Source organism: Crotalus tigris, unplaced genomic scaffold, assembly GCF_016545835.1.
Source record: "Crotalus tigris isolate CLP2741 ecotype Arizona unplaced genomic scaffold, ASM1654583v1 scf7180000024437.13266115, whole genome shotgun sequence".
NCBI lineage: Eukaryota > Metazoa > Chordata > Lepidosauria > Squamata > Viperidae > Crotalus > Crotalus tigris.
Window position 1 is genome coordinate 11,295,299 of NW_024100606.1, and position 17,450 is coordinate 11,312,748.

General features: G+C 39.3%; 2 protein-coding genes across 5 annotated transcripts in view; one reads left to right on the forward strand and one right to left on the reverse strand.

Moving 5' to 3' along the window:
• Positions 1-751: 751 nt before the first annotated feature.
• Positions 752-11,129, forward strand: C1QL3 (complement C1q like 3). Of its 2 annotated transcripts, XR_005555220.1 has the most exons (3): positions 752-1,888; positions 5,471-5,662; positions 8,681-8,813. XR_005555220.1 is itself a non-coding variant. In XM_039331743.1 (2 exons), exons 1-2 carry the CDS (start codon positions 1,301-1,303, stop codon positions 8,858-8,860), a joined length of 768 nt encoding a protein of 255 aa, XP_039187677.1. In that variant the 5' UTR covers positions 752-1,300; the 3' UTR covers positions 8,861-11,129. The 2 variants fall into 2 exon arrangements, 1 of the variants encoding a protein (XP_039187677.1); XM_039331743.1 differs by lacking the exon at positions 5,471-5,662 and having other exon boundaries at positions 8,681-11,129.
• Positions 11,130-11,772: 643 nt separating this feature from the next.
• Positions 11,773-17,450, reverse strand: part of PTER (phosphotriesterase related) — a 52,620-nt gene continuing 46,942 nt past the window's right edge. For 2 of the 3 annotated variants that reach the window (XM_039331746.1, XM_039331744.1), the window contains exon 5: positions 14,822-15,574. In XM_039331746.1, the coding sequence (XP_039187680.1) occupies positions 15,310-15,574 (265 nt within the window). In that variant the 3' untranslated portion in view covers positions 14,822-15,309. Of the gene's footprint in view, positions 13,258-14,821; positions 15,575-17,450 lie in introns of those variants that run through there. The other variant, XM_039331747.1, reaches the window with a different exon arrangement.

Genomic DNA, 17,450 nt, shown 5'->3' on the forward strand with positions numbered 1-17,450 from the left:
GTCTAGAAAGCTGTTTAAATAGAGGAATCCAGAAAGCGACACCTATCAGGGCTTCAAAAAAATTATTGAATCTGGGGTGGGGGGTGGGTTACTTCAAGAAACAGCAGTTGCTGTGCGTGAGTGGACGCTGGGTTGTCAGGTGAATTGTAATACACTACCCTTGTATTCAAAGTGATATTTCACATGATAGACAGAGGCCACTGGGGTAACCATTAACCTTTACATTCAGGATCGAAGATGGAAAGAAGATCCTAAGTAAACCTCTCCACCTTCCATGAACTACTGCAGCAAGAAAACGGCCATATCACTTTGGAGTGGGCAAGAAGGAAGCTCCCAATTTCACTGCTCAGTGAGAAGGGATAAACAGGGAGGGGAGGCAGAGAAAGAAGAGAGAGGAGGAAAACATTTCCCCACACTTGTCAGAGAGATGCCAAACTCTCGGAGAGTGGGCTGAGCGCAGCAGATGCTGGGATGAGGTGCCAAAGCAGCTCCTCTTTCCTCTGCGCCTTTGGGTGCTTATAAATTACCCCCGCACCTTCAGCAGCCTCCTCTTGTCGCGGTAGCCGGCTGTGTGCGCTCATCGTGGTGCTTCGTTCCAGCGCGCGAGGCTTCCGGACTGGGGACCCTCCGGCAGCATTGGCGACCGAGCGAGCCAGGGCTGAAAAGGAACCTCCGTCTCCTTCCTTCTCGCCGGCACGAGTGGCGAGCAGGAATCTCCCAGGCTCCCACGCGCTCTCCCCCGCTGCCCTCGGAGATTTGGTGTCGCTGCAGAAGAGTAAGAATGAATGAAGGAAGGAAAGAAAAAAAATAAAAGAAATAAAAGGAGGGAGGGAAGAAAAAGGGGGGGCGCGACCCGCGAGAAGACCTCAAAAGAGGCGACCGGGAGGAGCAGAAGGGAAGTTGATTCGAGCTGGCATAGACGGGGGAAAAAAAAAAAGTCGATCGCCAGCCACAGCATAAAAGTGTGAGCGACTCTTCTCAGCCTAACAGCAGCGGCAGCCACAGGTGCCCCAGACGGGAACCCGAGCCATCCACAGAAGAGCAGCGCGGAGCAAGGCTCCCGGAGCTTCGGGATCTGGCGAAGGAGATTTGCCCCCGTGCCCCTCCCGGTCGACGGGAGGAAGAGGGCGACAAGGCCCCACGGACGCGGGGAGGCTACCCCGCGGTGATTTCGGCTGGAAGAGGTTCCCGACCCACCATCAAGATTTTGTCCAAAAGCAGGCAAGAGGATCGCCCTGCGCTGAGCCGCCTGGTGGGCAGCAGGCGCCGGCTGATCGCGGCCGGTGCGCTAGGGGTGGTCATGGTGCTACTGCTGGTCATCCTCATCCCGGTGTTGGTGAGTTCGGCGGGCACATCGGCGCACTACGAAATGCTGGGCACCTGCCGCATGGTCTGCGACCCTTACGGAGGAACCAAGGCGCCCAGCACGGCGGCCACGCCCGATCGCGGCCTCATGCAATCGCTACCCACCTTCATCCAAGGCCCCAAGGGCGAGGCCGGACGGCCGGGTAAAGCCGGGCCTCGGGGCCCCCCAGGAGAACCAGGTCCGCCAGGGCCGGTGGGCCCTCCGGGAGATAAAGGCGAGCCCGGGCGCCAAGGTCTACCTGGCCCCCCGGGAACGCCTGGCCTGAACGCGGCCGGGGCGATCAGCGCTGCCACTTACAGTACGGTGCCCAAGATCGCCTTCTACGCGGGGCTGAAGCGCCAGCACGAGGGTTACGAGGTCTTGAAGTTCGACGACGTCGTCACCAACCTGGGAAACCATTACGATCCGACGACCGGCAAGTTCACCTGCTCCATCCCGGGCATCTACTTCTTCACCTACCACGTGCTCATGCGGGGCGGCGACGGCACCAGCATGTGGGCCGACCTCTGCAAGAATAACCAGGTGGGACCGGGGAAAGCTCCAGGGCGCAGAAATGAGCCCCGGAGGAGCGGGGAGTGAGCGAGTCTTATTTTTCTCGGCCAAAGGCTCTTTCTGGAGAGGCAAAAATCCAACTACTGTCGCGTGCCCGCGCGGAGTATAGCTGCGTTGGTTGGACTTCTGCAGGTTGCATTTCCGCCTAGCCAAGAGCCGCCTCTGGCCGAGTTTGACAAGAGAAAGCAGACAGAAAAAATTAAGGGAGGAAAAACTCTCAATGGACCTGTAAGTGTTAGAAGATCCTCCAGGAAAATAAAAATAGCTTAGAAAGTTGATGATCTAGTAAGAGCAAAAAAAAAAAAAAGTTCCTCTCTGCAGGCACAGGAAGGCTGCAGCCTTTGGGGTTTTTTGTATCCTTAGAGAGAAAATCCTGGGCCCTGGGGAAACTGAAGGAGAGGAGTGCCTGTGGCACTGTGGGCATCCTAAAGGCAGTATCTTGGTAGGAATTTAGAGTGGCAAGGAGAGACTTGGACATGGTGCACCCTAGACCCAAGCCTGGTGTACTTACCAAGTAAGACTATTAGGACAGGCCTAGGCAGCAGCTCAGTGTTTCGGTGAAAATGTTAATAAACAGTAATTCAGTTGTGGCCCTTCACCTGCCTACCTTGATTCTGTCTGCTTCTGCTTTTGATTGCTGGGTTCATAACAGCAGAATCTTACCAAGAAGGCAGTCTTTGAAGGCAGTGAATGTTTGACGTTTCTTGATTTTTGATTGCTGGCTATCTTGGGGGCAGGGATACATTCTTTTGGAACTTACACACACACACACACACACACACACACAATTTTTTTAACATGAAAAATGATTACTTTGACAAGCCATTATTTGGGTAGCCGGTGTTAAGATTTGTGAGAACACTGAGCAGCTAGTGGTCGTGTACACGGGTATAGGTGTATACTGGGTACACTGGAGTAGCTCAAGGACTTTAATCAGGCTTCACTGGATGTGTGTGAATAGCGAAGGAAAGTTTGATGCCTACTTTCCACGACTTGAGCTTCCCCCAATCTAATACGTTCCAGCTGTCTTCGAGATCTCCAAGAGTGAAAATGGTAGGCAACTGTATCACACACTATGCCCCGTTTCCAAAGCAGGGTGCCCATTGCCCATGCCAGGCATTATGGGGATGTAGCATCCGAAGGGCAATGATTGAGGGACTCCACTTCGTTCTTCCGTGAATCACCTGGCATTATGCCCATAGCAGGTGGGTCAAGAAATAGTTCCTCACTCTTTTCAGCACCCGCCTTATTCTGACACTGACTCTTGGACTCCTGGTGTGGAGGTAGATGTAACAATCTTGGGATCAATGGTTTAAACTTTGCGCAGTTTAAATTGTTTTCTGAGATGGGCAGGCAGGAAGGGAAAATCTCAAGAGAGTTATTGCGAGGTTGGAGGGTTAGAGGAAAAGTATTTAGTTATAAGGCGAACGTGGCGCTGGGCCCTGCCTGAGAGCATTTGCTGGCGCGTGAAAGAAAGAGGCAATCTGGAGCGAGCCAGTGGAAAAGGAATCATTCTTCCAATACCCCCGGGTATGTGGGTTGAGCGGGCCAGTGGGCAATCCACCTTCTCGTAGGAAGGAGGCAAGAAATAAAAGACGAAACCTTAATAGTCTAGGTGCGGGGCTGCAACTTCAGAAGCCGCATCCAGGAAAAAGCGTTTTATATGACTCCTGCATGACAGCGGGGAAGTTGCTACAATACTAGAGACCGCTGTGGAGGGAAAAGGAAACCAGGAGCGCCTGATTAAACTGGGCCTTTTAGGGAGCGTCCTTCTCTTCCTTAAGAGGTTTGCATCCCAGGCCGGTTTCCCTGTCCGAGGAGCCGTCTCTTCCCCAAGTCTGCACGAGGCGCGGGCGAAGCTTGGCTAGAAGCACCGGCTCATCAGAGGAGGCTTAGGAGGAGACACGGTGGCAAGGCGGCCCAGCTAGCGACAGGTAAAAGGCCACGTTTGGCGGGTTGAGCGGCTTTCAACCGCGCTTTACTAGAGCGCGGGGTTTTCCCAAGGGCCTCCTGGCACGGCGGCCCAGACTGGAAACAAAGAATCCTTTATTATTCCAAATGCTCCCGGGGGCCTTTATCATTTACCGTGGGAGGGAAGGGGGGGGGGGAAGACTTTTTTGAGATGATTGTCGAATGGGGCGGCAGCCGCGCAAACCTCTTTCCTTCGAAGTCCAATTTTTGAGAGGACTCTCCCTCTTCAGTGCACCCAGGATTCACTCCACGCACACCTCAGCGTTTTCGAAGGGGTCCCCCGCAAATCTATGGGCTCTTTCTTAGGATAGCAGACACGAAGAAAATGGGCGAGGAAGCGACCAGTGTGTGTATGGGGGGGGGGGGAAATGTTTTTCCTGCGTCACCGCTTCCGTGCATTTTTGGGAGAGTTTTAGATTAAAGGATACCAAGCGCGAAAGAAATGGAAAAGAGAAAAATAAAATAAAATGAAATTCTGGAGAAGCTTGGAAAGGATCCCATAGTGCAATATCTGTATATGCTTATTCAGCCATAGTTCCCATTGGGATTGCAAATAAGTGCACTGAGAATTGGCATCTGTGAATTCTAACTTACTAACTATACAAGACTTGGAACAGACTCAGTGAAATCAGTGCTAAAATATAATTAAACGTAGGCCCAATTATTTTAAATTGACAATCTTCACTTGATTTAGTGAGTCTTTTTTGGCCTTAAAGTTTTGTCAGATATTAGGTTTTGTTGCCATGTTCTTGATTCTAAAGAGAAGGTATAATTATTTGCTTTTCCCAAGTTTTTCGCAAAAAGTCAAAGCAGAAATCCTCCCCTACTGATACTAAAGATCATTAAAATTTATAAAATGGAACAACCTAGCAATCATAAATTTTAATTCTACAATAGTATTAGTTCTATATATCTTACTTGCGTGGACAATAATGAATGGATGTTAACTATGGATGTCGTCTGTATGCTAATTGTTTGTATTCATTAATGTCTGTGTAAGCATGATTGATAATTATATGGCTAAGAAAAAAATAGATGACCTCCAAGGTCCCTGCCAACTTTATTATTATTAGTAGTACTCATGCCTAGATAGATTTGTTCCCACAACATTCAGTGGTTTATGGATGAAAATGAACCTTGCAAAGGGAATGTCCAAATAATTCAGTGAAAATCAAAGTAACATTATAATTTGATGACATAATGCCAACTTGTAAGACTTATCTTACTTCTACTGAATGCATTGATTTCACAATCCTTACTAGGAAATACTACCAAGATTTACATTTATTATAGGTTTACATTTACAGGTAAGCATTGTGTGTGCAAACTATGTGTCGACTGTTGTACTGAAAATATAAATGGCTATTTTCTCTCTCATTAGATTAAGAGAAACCAGAAATAATTCATATTTGCTTTTTGGTTTATGCATTTATGCTAAAATTATAGCTAGAACCGTGCATGGTTTTCCTGCACTTGACCAATATCTTGTAAAAACTCAAATATGGGAATTGGAAGGTATTCTCTTCCTGAAAAAAAGAATAATGAAATCTGAAATTACTGAAGGTTTTTTTTTTTTTGCAGAATACCAATGTGCTGCAACCAGAGGAACATTTTTTAATCACCTCAACTTTGGATTGACTGCAGTATTACAGATGGGGTCATCAGAGGATGATAAATTAATCATACATGGCTTTTAACCTTGTGTTTATAGCTTCTGACTAGTATATGAAAAATAAAAATATGGAAGTATAAGAAATAATCAAATAAACAAAGGTGTCACTCATAAATACTATATATTGATGAACATTAATTATAACATTTCTCACATTTACATCAGTTTACAAGGAAAACTTTTTTCTCTTTAAAATTTGACTGAATAAAAATAGAACAAAATCCAGTGCATGGCATGTATGAAAACAATTGTTCATATTAGCTTGAAGGTAGACTAAGTCCATAGCACCAGACATTTATAAATTAATTCAGTCACCAAAAAAACAGGCAAATATTGATCAAGCTAGTACTGAATTCAGTTCATATTTATGCAGGCATAAGCAATCCTTAAGCCAATTTTTTTTATATTGGTGACTAGCTGTAATCCATTGATATTCTAAGGGCAGTAATTTGATCTTATAGCATTGATAGCTAATGAACTGTGAGAATTGAATTTTCTATACAAATTATTGGATGGGTGGACAAATTATCTTTTAAAAATGGGGCAAAGTGTTATAGATTGCATAGCAATAAGAAAAATATCAGTGCTGAAATACATGGAGAAAAATATTTAAGAGAAACATATTGAATATTTAAAGGATTCCCATATAGCATATTGCTTTCTTTAATACTTAACATAAATATAGAACTGCTGAGACTACAACATAATTAGTTTGTTTGCAGTTTGACTGTCCCTGTATACCTTTATAGGCCAATGAGGTAAGCAGTCATGAAACTTAGGTAATGTACACAACATTGTTTTAATTTGGAGATGCCTTTAACATACAGCAATACAGCCTGGAATATTCTTCTGAGGCTGTCCTTATAGGTTTTAAAAACAGATTATGATATCTACCCACAGCAACAAAACACACAGAGAAAGAGCTATAAAGTTAATACACTTAGTATGGGATTCAGGTTAATGCAGATGCAAAGCCCAGTAGCTAAAATACAAAGCTATTGCATTGATCAAACTGTTTTTTGAGTTCTCTTATAGTTTATATTCTGTGGTAGTTTACAGTAAGTAATACTATGCATTTCTAAGGCATCTGTCCATTTTTTCATAATGTATAAAGCAAATAGTATTTAATGCTAAAGATAGAATTTATATCATTTGATAGAAGCAATATTAGCTGTAATACCAAGCAATTTCAACAATATTTAAATAAAGCACATGGAATTGGAATATAATTTTAATACTTAAACCTAATGAAGTGCAAGCACTAACTGTTTCACCTTATGTTGCAATAATTATTCACATACACCAAAAGGTATCAACTTTCTCTTTGTTACTTAGAATTATTATCTCAGAAAGAGCTTAGTTCCCAAGAATGTATATTTCAGACATTGATCTAAGTTCTCAGCCATTCCCAGCTTCTTCATTTTTAGGAAATATCCCATTTGATATTTATTGATTAAAGAGTGGTCAAGACAGATCACTTTAATAAATAGTAAATTATTTCTGAAGTAATGAATCAAAAATAGGAGTGCTTGGGATATTACTCTACATTTTGGCAGCTTAAACTAGAACGTGTTTGAGGTAATTACAAATCTCATAAGCCTTGAAGCTTTCTATACAATGCAGAAGAGGATTTTTCTGCTTCTGTGATTTCTAAGCTTTCTAATCCGCTGTGTGATCTTGCATGGTGGAAGGTCTTATCCATTGTTAACATTTCTGTACTAGCACGGGGCTACATATAAACATTTAATTTGAAAACCTATCATTCATACTTTTGAAAGGCATGCATAGACATTTTTTGACTTATTCTACTTCTCCTAATTCCAAAAATATCCAGAAGACTGTACGCCAAGTCTTGAACTATTTTTTAATTCAGACATCCAAAATCATTAAATCATAGATCTATTAAAGAATAGGATAAAACTATAAGTGCACTGCAAAAATATATATCAAAGGTTAAATATTTATTTGTGGATCTAAAGGACATATAAATGAACTGATGCAATTTTTGTTTGAGGAGTGCAAGCAGTTTCAAATAGCCTATTTGTTAAATATAATTAAACCAATAGGACATATTTTAAAACAAATCTTGAGCTTGAAGCTTAAATAATTGTATATGATTAGAATCTCAAGCCTGCAATATTTATTTCAATATTTATTTCATGAAAATATTATTAAAAATAGTGATAGTTGTGATTTCAATACATTACTTTTTCATATGATCCATATTTCAATTTGATCTTTTTTATTGAAAAACATTAAAAGTTTATTGACCCAGATCTAAAAGCATCAGTGAATTAAATGCTGATTACTTTCACACTTCTATAATCTTGCATCCTTTGTTTTATCAACAAGGCCTGATTCTGATACAGAACTGATAAGAATCATATACAATATCATACTGATATACCTCTAGTTTCATCTGGTGAAAAATCAGTTTAGACTCATCAATAGGATTATATTATTGTAATTTAGTGAAATAAAGTTGTTTTTTGGATTATAATTTTCCATATGATATCAGAAGCTATCTTCGAAAATTTCCCATTATTATAAAAGCCATATATTACAAATAATGTTGTAGTTCCATGAAAAATCCAATGAAACTTGTAAAAGTATTAAGTTTGCAAGCTCAAATATATTTAAAGAATGTCAGATTGGGAAAGGAGGTTAAAGTTGGCAGTTCACTGAAGTAGCTGGTTAGAGATTTGGAGTAATTATTTTGAATCCAGCTCATTGTTACAACTCATGTTTCTCAGCAAGTCATATGAAACTAAACAGAATAACCTCCATACAGGCTAGCATAAACTTTGAAGAAAATAGTGTATAAATGTGAAACCTAAGCAAGTGACATGTTAAGTTAGTAGTCTGAAAAGATTTCAGTAGTGTTAATTACTTTTGCCTAAGGATGGATTCTGCAATATTCAGACAACAAGCTATTTGTTGATAGTTGTACTAGGTGTTACTAAGCTAAAACTGGCTCTTTTGTGAAATGTTGTTTGCAGTGATAAAGGAAAAAAATATCAAAAATATAAGTTGGAACTTGTAAGTGAACATACAGTTTCATAACTGAGTGTTGACAAGTACTAAAATTGTGAACAGTCTTTTTTCTGTATTTTATTTAGGTGCGAGCTAGTGCCATTGCACAAGACGCAGATCAAAACTATGATTACGCCAGCAACAGCGTGGTCCTACATTTGGAACCAGGAGATGAAGTCTATATAAAATTAGATGGTGGAAAAGCACATGGAGGAAACAACAACAAATACAGCACATTTTCTGGATTTATAATTTATGCTGACTGATATTAAACACAAACTAAATGACCTTCTAATGATGGATTCTCTTGGCCAAAATAAAAGGATCAAGAAATCCCAGAGGATACTGATCGTAGACTCTTCAGGAGTGAAGCCAAATGCTACCTAACCCATATCTGTACAACCCAGAGAAAGATGTTTAAAAAAATAGAGCAAGTGTAAGAGGTGTGTGATCTATCACCAAAGCAAAATAGTCGTTGTTAATGTTCATGTGAATAAAGTCCTACATAAATCACAATTTTTATAAGAGAAAGAAAAAAGAGGCACTGAATTACTTCTTCAGCATACAGTATGTAATATCTTTGATGTGCTATGATTTCATGCTGCTTTTTTTCATCCATCAGCTTTGGTGCTTCTCACTTATCTGCTAACTATGAGCCAGTTCTGAGTATATGGTGAAGAATGTTTTTTTTTTTCAATAAAAGGAAGATGTAAGAGAAATTCTGCTGTTCCTTCTAAGGGATATATTTGCCTAATCTTTCCATTCCTTGGCTATCTAGAAATAGGAAACGGCTCTTTCAAAGCTTAGCTCTATTGTTATTGTACTTAGATGAAAATACAACTACAGCACAATTGTCTCATTTTCTGTTATTGATTCAATATTATGCAATTGTTAATATTATATAATATCTTTCAGGCATACCCCCCCCTCTAGAACCAGGAGATTGTCCCATTTAGTTTAATAGAGTAAGAACAGTCCACAGATATGAATATAAAGTCAATGGGCAGATTTCTGTATGCAAAGCAAGAGACAGAAAATAATAAAACAATTGCATTCCATGAAAACAAAATATGAAATTAAAAAAACAACCCTGTTGCGGTATTATTTCTAATATTTATTAAGAATATAATTTGATTACTTTTTTTAAGACACGAAAAGAGAATTCATGATGTAGATATTAGGAGCAGAAGTCTGGTACAAGTTAAATGCTGAATCATGTTGGCAGAGTCACATTTACAAGAATTCAGGGGAAAAAGAATTCAGTTTTTCTAGCTGTATGTTGTTGTCAATTACTAAAGAATTTAGCTTTCTTCAACACTTTTAAGTTTGTTCTTTTCTATAAATTTCATCCTGCGTGTCATTTGTTGCATTCAATTTACAATTACAGCTGTATGCAAACTATCCCAATGGTGGAGCAGTGACATAATATTGATAGTTATGGATAGAGCTGATTAGATCAGCTTTTTAAAATCTAATTTGCACAGGCTAATTCTGCACATTTAACACTTCAGGAAGTATCGGGGGGGGGGGGGGCAGCTTGCAGCACAATCCTATGCAGATCTGCTCAGAAGTAAAACCACTTTAATGGGAGTCCATATGTAAATGGTGGTGTTTTGTTGTTCTGTTGTATCAAAATGCCACACAAAGTCCATGATGCTATCAAGTATCTTTGGGACTGTGACCTGAACATTTGTCAAGTATTATAATAGTTTATAATACAATATAATAATCTTGCTCCCAATCTGGGTTAATACTATATAATTGTTATACAGCATTTTCATAAAATGTCATATAAAAACAAATAATCTCCAGCAAATAATCCAGTGTTTCTAATTATTATCTTTTGTTTAACTTAAATGTTAAGATTTTTTATATTAAAAGCTTATTGTCTATAATTAGGCTGTGAACTCAGTTGTGAGACTTCTAGACTTCATTTGTTAACTGACTTAACAACAAATTAATCCCAGTGATTCTAATAGGACTTACTTCTGAGTATTTATGTACAGGAATGCATATTTTAGGTGCTAAACTTGTAAATGTGATGTTTCATTATCAATCCAATGCAAAGAGGTATTCAAAGATTATGAAATGGGATTATATAAAATATGTATAAAGAGATTTTAAAATATGGTACACTTAAGCCTATGTTTGTGGAATCAAGAGGCTCAATGAATTATTTCAGTTATACTTCCATAAACAATTTCCATATATTTAATGATTTTATATAGAATATTCTTTGAAAAAGTTAAAATGTATTCTCTTGAGATTGAGTCTCCTCTATCATGCAATTTTCTTAGCAACAGCATGACAATCATGCCTTCTTCCCAGATACTTGAAAAGAAGGACTATGATGACATGATAGCAATATGCCAATATTTGAAGTACTGCCACAAGCATGAGGGGGTCAATCCATTCTCCAAAGCACCTGAAGGCAGGACAAGAAGCAATTGATGAAAACTAATCAAGCAGAGTAGCAACCTAGAACTATGGAGAAATTTCCTGATAGTTAGAACAATTAATCACTGGAAGGAGTTGCCTTCAGAAACCATGGATGCTCCAACACTGGAGATTTTTAAGAAGAGCTTGACAAACAAACATTTGTCTGAAATAGTACAGGGTTTCTTGCTTGAGCAGGTCATTGGAGAGGAAGACATCCAAGGTCCCTTCCAACTCTGCTATTCTGTTTTCAGCAGCCACAGAATTCTTTGGTAATCTTCTACTGAAGTGCTAAATAACTTCTTAGTTTCAAAATTCAGACAAAGTCTGGGAAGGTGCTGCTGTGACTAAATAAATAGGCACTATAAATCTTTTTATGAAGATACTTTAAATCAATCTTGGTTCCTGGTAACTTCACAGACAAGTTATTGCTATTTTCTTGGCAGCCATGTTTTGGAAGTGGTTTTTCATTTCCTTCTTCCTAGATCTGAGAGAGCGACTGGCCCGAGGTCAGCCAATTGGCTTTGTACCTAAGACAACACTAGAACTCATGGTCTCCTGTTTTCTAGTCTGGTACCTTTATTGGCTATACCCAAACTGGCTCTCCTGTACCTTAAAAGTAAACTCCTGATATGCTTGTTATATCTATTTTAAATGCACTTACAAGAAAATAATTTTTGCCAAAATCAATTTAAAAATATATCCTATTAATATATGTAGACTTCAGCACACCAAGAGCAACCCCAATGAAATGGAATTTATTTATTTACAATCCAGTAGGTTCCATATATATATATATTCAGAAGTTAGTTTGAATTCACTCTTCTTTTTCTTCATAACCATACATTTAAAGTGTAATCCTATTCATTTATTTGTTTGTACAACCCTAGCTTCTTTTAACTTCAACTTAAATATTAAATTTTGATTCCCAAACCAATCTCCCTTCCTTCTTCCTCCCTCCCTTGCTCCCTTCCTACCTCCCTTCCCTGGTGATTACTTCCCAAATTCCTGCAGTTTTCATGGCAAAAATCTACCTTAAAAGGACCAAATGAATTCTGTCATTATCCACTCTGTGATGCATTAGAAATTATTTCATAGCGTATCAACAGATCTTAAAATATTCCTTTGATGATCCTATTGAAATTTTCTTGATCATGCCACCAATTTGTAAGGTGATACAAACATTATTTACTTTTCAGTTTAAGCCTACTAGAACTGTTTTTTTTTTTTAAAAAAAATAATTCTGACAATCAGCTATGAATCTCATAACTCCATTTGTTGGAGAAGATATGCAATTTAAGCTTACTGACAGAAAAATAGGGAGATTTTCTCTAAATTGTTAAAATGCATATTTCAAGAAACAGAAGAGTCATGTTTCAGAGAAGTAGATGGATCTATGCAAAGGGACTGCTTCATCTGCATCTTGAAATGCAATGCAGAGTGTTGTATTTTGGAAATGGAAAGACCCAATTCACATGTGAAGTTTTTTATATATATATGTGCTTTGCTCAAATGATTGTATAAATAGACATGTACGAGACGAAGCAAGGAAAGATTAATTGCTGGATACACTTAAAGTACACTGCATTTCATATTAGGATGTCCATTTTTAAAAAACAAAACAAACTAGTAGTTCTATCAAGGGCTTAAACATAAAACAATGGCATTTACATTCAGTTGTGAGCCAGACCATGATTGAAGTCTCTCATTCTGATTAATTCAAATGGATGTTTTCCACCCAATTAATTCCATAGAAGGCCATTTAAAAATAATTTTGATTCATTCATATGATATGTTCCATCTTCATATTATAGAAGTTTCATTAAACATATTTTTTCCAAAAATACATCTATTTTTGTTATTATTTTAAGTTGCAATCATACAATCAAAAAATTGGAGTTCTGACATTGCAAATCATATTTTCTTATTCTGTGCTCCAAAGGTATAATTTTATTTTCCTCAACCAATTTCAATTCTATTTTTTTCACTTTCACCAAAGCAAACAGGATCACATTTTTATTTAAAAGTCAGCCACTGTTTGGGATTTTCTAGCAATAGCTTATCAATTTTATTTTGAGATATTCCTCTCGTGAGCATTTTTGGGACAATATTTTCAAGAATATGAGAATAGCCGTGGCCACCATATTTCTTTAGTCTATGTTTTGTATGAATATCGTGAGCAATCACAATTTTGTCATCATAACCTTCTTCAATCAACATTCGAACTCTGCAAAAAAGAAATATTTCTGAATAAATGTTCAAATTAATTTGTGATATAAAGAAATAATCTCTGAAAATAGATTTCAACAGTATTTTTACTGAAATCAGTTATTCTCTTAATGCTGAAAAGAAATTAGACTAGTATTTACACAAACGGGTAATCATGAATTACTATTGTTCTGATAATAAACACTATAACCATTCTCACTTCAGTGATACTGTAGCAGAATAAAATGGACAACTCTGTGGTACAATTAATACTATACATGAGTTGAGAACTCTGAGTTATTTTTCTACTATTAAGCTGGCATAAATACATTCTTGGCTTATGAGTCTTCCATCTTAGAGAAGCAAGCAGATTTACTACTTCAGGCAGAAAGGTAAGCAAATCATAGATTTCTGCTAGCAAGATGAGCTGAATAAAACACCAGAGTCTGTTTATATATGGTTAAGACAGATTTTCAAGAATTCTGGGTTGCCATGTGTGAATGGCTATAGAGTGGAAACCTCCAAAGCTTTTGTTTCCTAAATATTAAATGGGCTAATGGGGTGGTTCTTAACCTTCCTAATGCCGCAACCCTTTAATACAGTTCCTCATGTTGTGGTGACCCCCAACCATAAAATTATTTTCGTTGCTACTTCATAACTGTAATTTTGCTACTGTTATGAATCATAATGTAAATATCTGATATGCAGGATCAGACTCTAGAGTAGACTCTAGAAGATAGAACCATCCAACAAAAGGAATTCCACAACTACAGGTAGTCCTCACCTTATGACCACGACTGAGCCCAACATTTCTGTTGCTTAGCAAGGCAGTTGTTAAGTGAGTTGCACCCATTTTACGACCTTTCTTGCTACAGTCGTTAAGTGAATCATTGCAGTTATTAAGTTAGGAACACAGTTGTTAAATGAATCTGGCTTCCCCATTGACTTTGCTTGTCAAAAGATTGCTAAAAATAATCACATGACCCTGGGACACTGCAACCGTCATAAATACAGGCCAGTTGCCAAGCATCCACATTTTGATCACATGACCAATTGAAAGAAAAGCAGCAAGAGAATGGAAGAAAGGAAAAAGGTTATAAATAAAAAATCAGAACCCCTGTAACATTTTGTGGATGAAGCGAGGGGGTCACGTGACTACTTTTTCATGGAAGTTTCCCAAAACAGAAGGATACGACTTTACAGCTGTCCCAGATTCCAGCTATTTCATTCCCTCCTTCCAACATTTTCACCTTCCATTGAGCATACTTGATTCTCATCTAAATGTTTTCTGACAAGTCCCTCTCTCAATGCATTTCCTTTTTCCTAACAATTTTTGGCAGTGGAGTATACACTTCCCCAACCGGAGCCTCGCCTTTGGATCCCGACCAGGTGGGAGGCAGAATAAAATGAAGCCATTGAAAGGTGGGAGGAGGGAAAATCCCAAGGTTGGCTTGTTCCTGATTCATGACAAAAAAGGCGAAGGGAAGCTTGCAATTTGGGCTGGCAGGCTGGCTTTCTCGCCCGCACCAACTCCCTTCTCTTCGCTTGCAGCCGGGTGATTCCGAGTTTAAGCGCAGCTTCTAGCAACCCCGAGGAAAATCCCATGAATGGGGGTAGTGAGACTCAATTAAGGTGCTTGCCACCCCCCCCCCCCACGCAAGGGCAGAGACCAATCCCACAAATGGCCATCCTGGCTCATGCCCCCACAAAGCAGCAACTCCAATCTAGACCGGGGGGGGGGTTTCAACAGAAAGAAGGCGAGCGAGTGAACAACACCTCGGATGCACCATCCTGTCTTCTGCTGCCTACAGCAGCCCCCCTCCCTCGCAAGCCACTATTCATTTTTAGCAACTGCGGATCTGATTTTGCCAACCAAAAATAAAAATACCTGGGGATTGGGGGAGGCCGCAGGGAGGAGAGAGAGAGAGAGAGGGAGGGAGGGAGGGAGGGAATCAAAATATAAAAGGAACCCACCCCCTCGGCAAAGCCCTCCGGCGTGCTGATTCCACAGCTAACAACCCTTCCTTCCCTCCTTCCCTCCCTCCTCCTCGTCCTCCTGCCTGACGCCCCCTCAACTCCCCGCCAGCCCATCTCCCCTCTTCCACTGAGGCGCGAGCGACTGCATGCAAGCGCGATCTGGAGCAGCTCCGTCGGCTTCACAGATTCCCTGGGAAGATACGTCACGGACGCCAATGTCTGGGCCGCGGCTTCTGATTGGTGAAAAGGCTGGAAGAAGGCAGGCTGAGTCGATGGCTCTTGCTAGCTCTACCTCAGAGGTGGGGAGTTGCTCCTTTGATGCTTTAAATCTTATCATTCTCTGTGTTGTTTTTATCTGCCTGGAGACGGATAGAGGAGCAGTGTCTCGGTTCCTAAGCCCATCGGAAATATATGTTTTCCGATGGTCTTAGGCGACTCCTGTGAAAGGGTCGTTCAACCCCCAAAGGGGTCACGGCCCACAGGTTGAGAACCGCTGGGCTAATGGAATATTTATAAGTATTCTACTTGCTTACAGAGTACAGGTAGTCCTTAACTTACAGCTATTCATTTAGTGATTGTTTGAAGCTATGGCGGTAAAAAAGTGACCTATGATGACTTTTCCCATGACCCTGCATCCCCAGGGTCATGTGATACACCTTTTGCAACCTTCTGATAAGCAAAGTCAATGGGGAAGTCAGATTCCCTTAACAATCATGTTACTAATATAACAACTGCAGTGATTCACTTAACAACTTTGGCAAGAAAAGTCATAAAATGGATAAAAATTCACTTAACATTTCATTTAGCAACAGAAATTTGGGGCTCAATTGTGGTCATAAGTTGAGGACTACCTGTATTTTTCAAATGAGGCCACTTCTTTTACGGAAATTAAATTTAGTTGGACTGAATATCTAACTAACTGGCAAACTAATGAAGTTGAATGGGAAGAAATATTTGGTCTAATGGGAAAGACAAAATCATAAATTAAGACACAATTAACAAAACAATCAAATTTACCACACATACATCTTATTATCTCAATTCTATAATATTAAGTAAGAGCTTGGCCTTCAGCCATACAACTTTTATTGTGCATTAACATACTTTTTTGAACTTTCTGGTGCACCAGAACAGTACATAACCATTTATCTAAAAGCAGTCTATCTCAGCTATCTCACATAGCCATACAACAATGAATACCACAGATGCATGACAGTCATTATGAGGAATATTGTTTCCTACACTTCTGAATAAGAGGTCAAGGTTAGCTGAGGAGTCTGATTAACAAAAAAAGTTCAATAATGATTTGTGTCTTTCTTTTTTAAACCACTACACTTGGGAATATTTTCCCTTACAAATGCAATATGAAAGTAATTTAAACAAATACATACTGGAATGTTTACATGGTTCAGTAATTGGAACATGACCAATTTTCTGCACTGAAATAATTGAACTTCAGATAATTGGATGGATTTGGAATAGCCAGTTCCTCATTAGAAGAAATCTCATGATCACAGTGAGATAAATAAAGTCAGACTATTTGACTTCAAGCAATGGAAGTTGTCCATCATGCTTACTGATGGATGAGACTGAGCTCCATGCAACCATTAAAATGAGAAGTGAGCTATGGAACATTACAAATATTAATGTAGCATTACAGAAGGTAATAGTTTAACCTATTTTGAATTTCCTTGGATAACTCGAGCAATTAAAGCAATCTGGTTCTAATGACCATGATAAAGGAGAAATAAATTTCTCTCCATGTAATTTCTCACCATAGCAGAATTATCATTTCACTCCTCAATAACATTTGTAAAAATACAGCAAAATCCTTGTACAAATCTATACTATGCCAATACATATCTTGAAATGATTTCCATGTAAATTATATAACCATTCCCCATTCTCATTCTCAAATTAGCAAACTTGATTGGGGATTATACTGAAAAACAAAACTGAAACAATATTTGTTGCAGTGTGCACTGCAATAAATAACTGAAGTCCCAGAAAGCCACTCAAAAATAGTTCTAGCATAAATAATTGTATTAAAGCCATTTTGTCTTCTTATATTGTCTTTTCCCACCTTCAGTAAACACCATTCTGAGGACTGTCTGGGAACAAACTGACTATAGGATGACCCATATCAGAATTCTAGGTGCATCAAACATTTATTCAGTTTATTAGATTTATATCCCACTTTTCTTTCAGAAGCATAAAATGCTCCTGCCTCCAGGT

Coding starts and splice junctions, on each gene's coding strand:
- C1QL3 (XM_039331743.1), top strand. CDS start 1,301: ATGGTGCTACTGCTGGTCATCCTCATCCCGGTGTTGGTGAGTTCGGCG. Junction 1,889..8,680: donor ACCTCTGCAAGAATAACCAG/GTGGGACCGGGG, acceptor TATTTTATTTAG/GTGCGAGCTAGTGCCATTGC.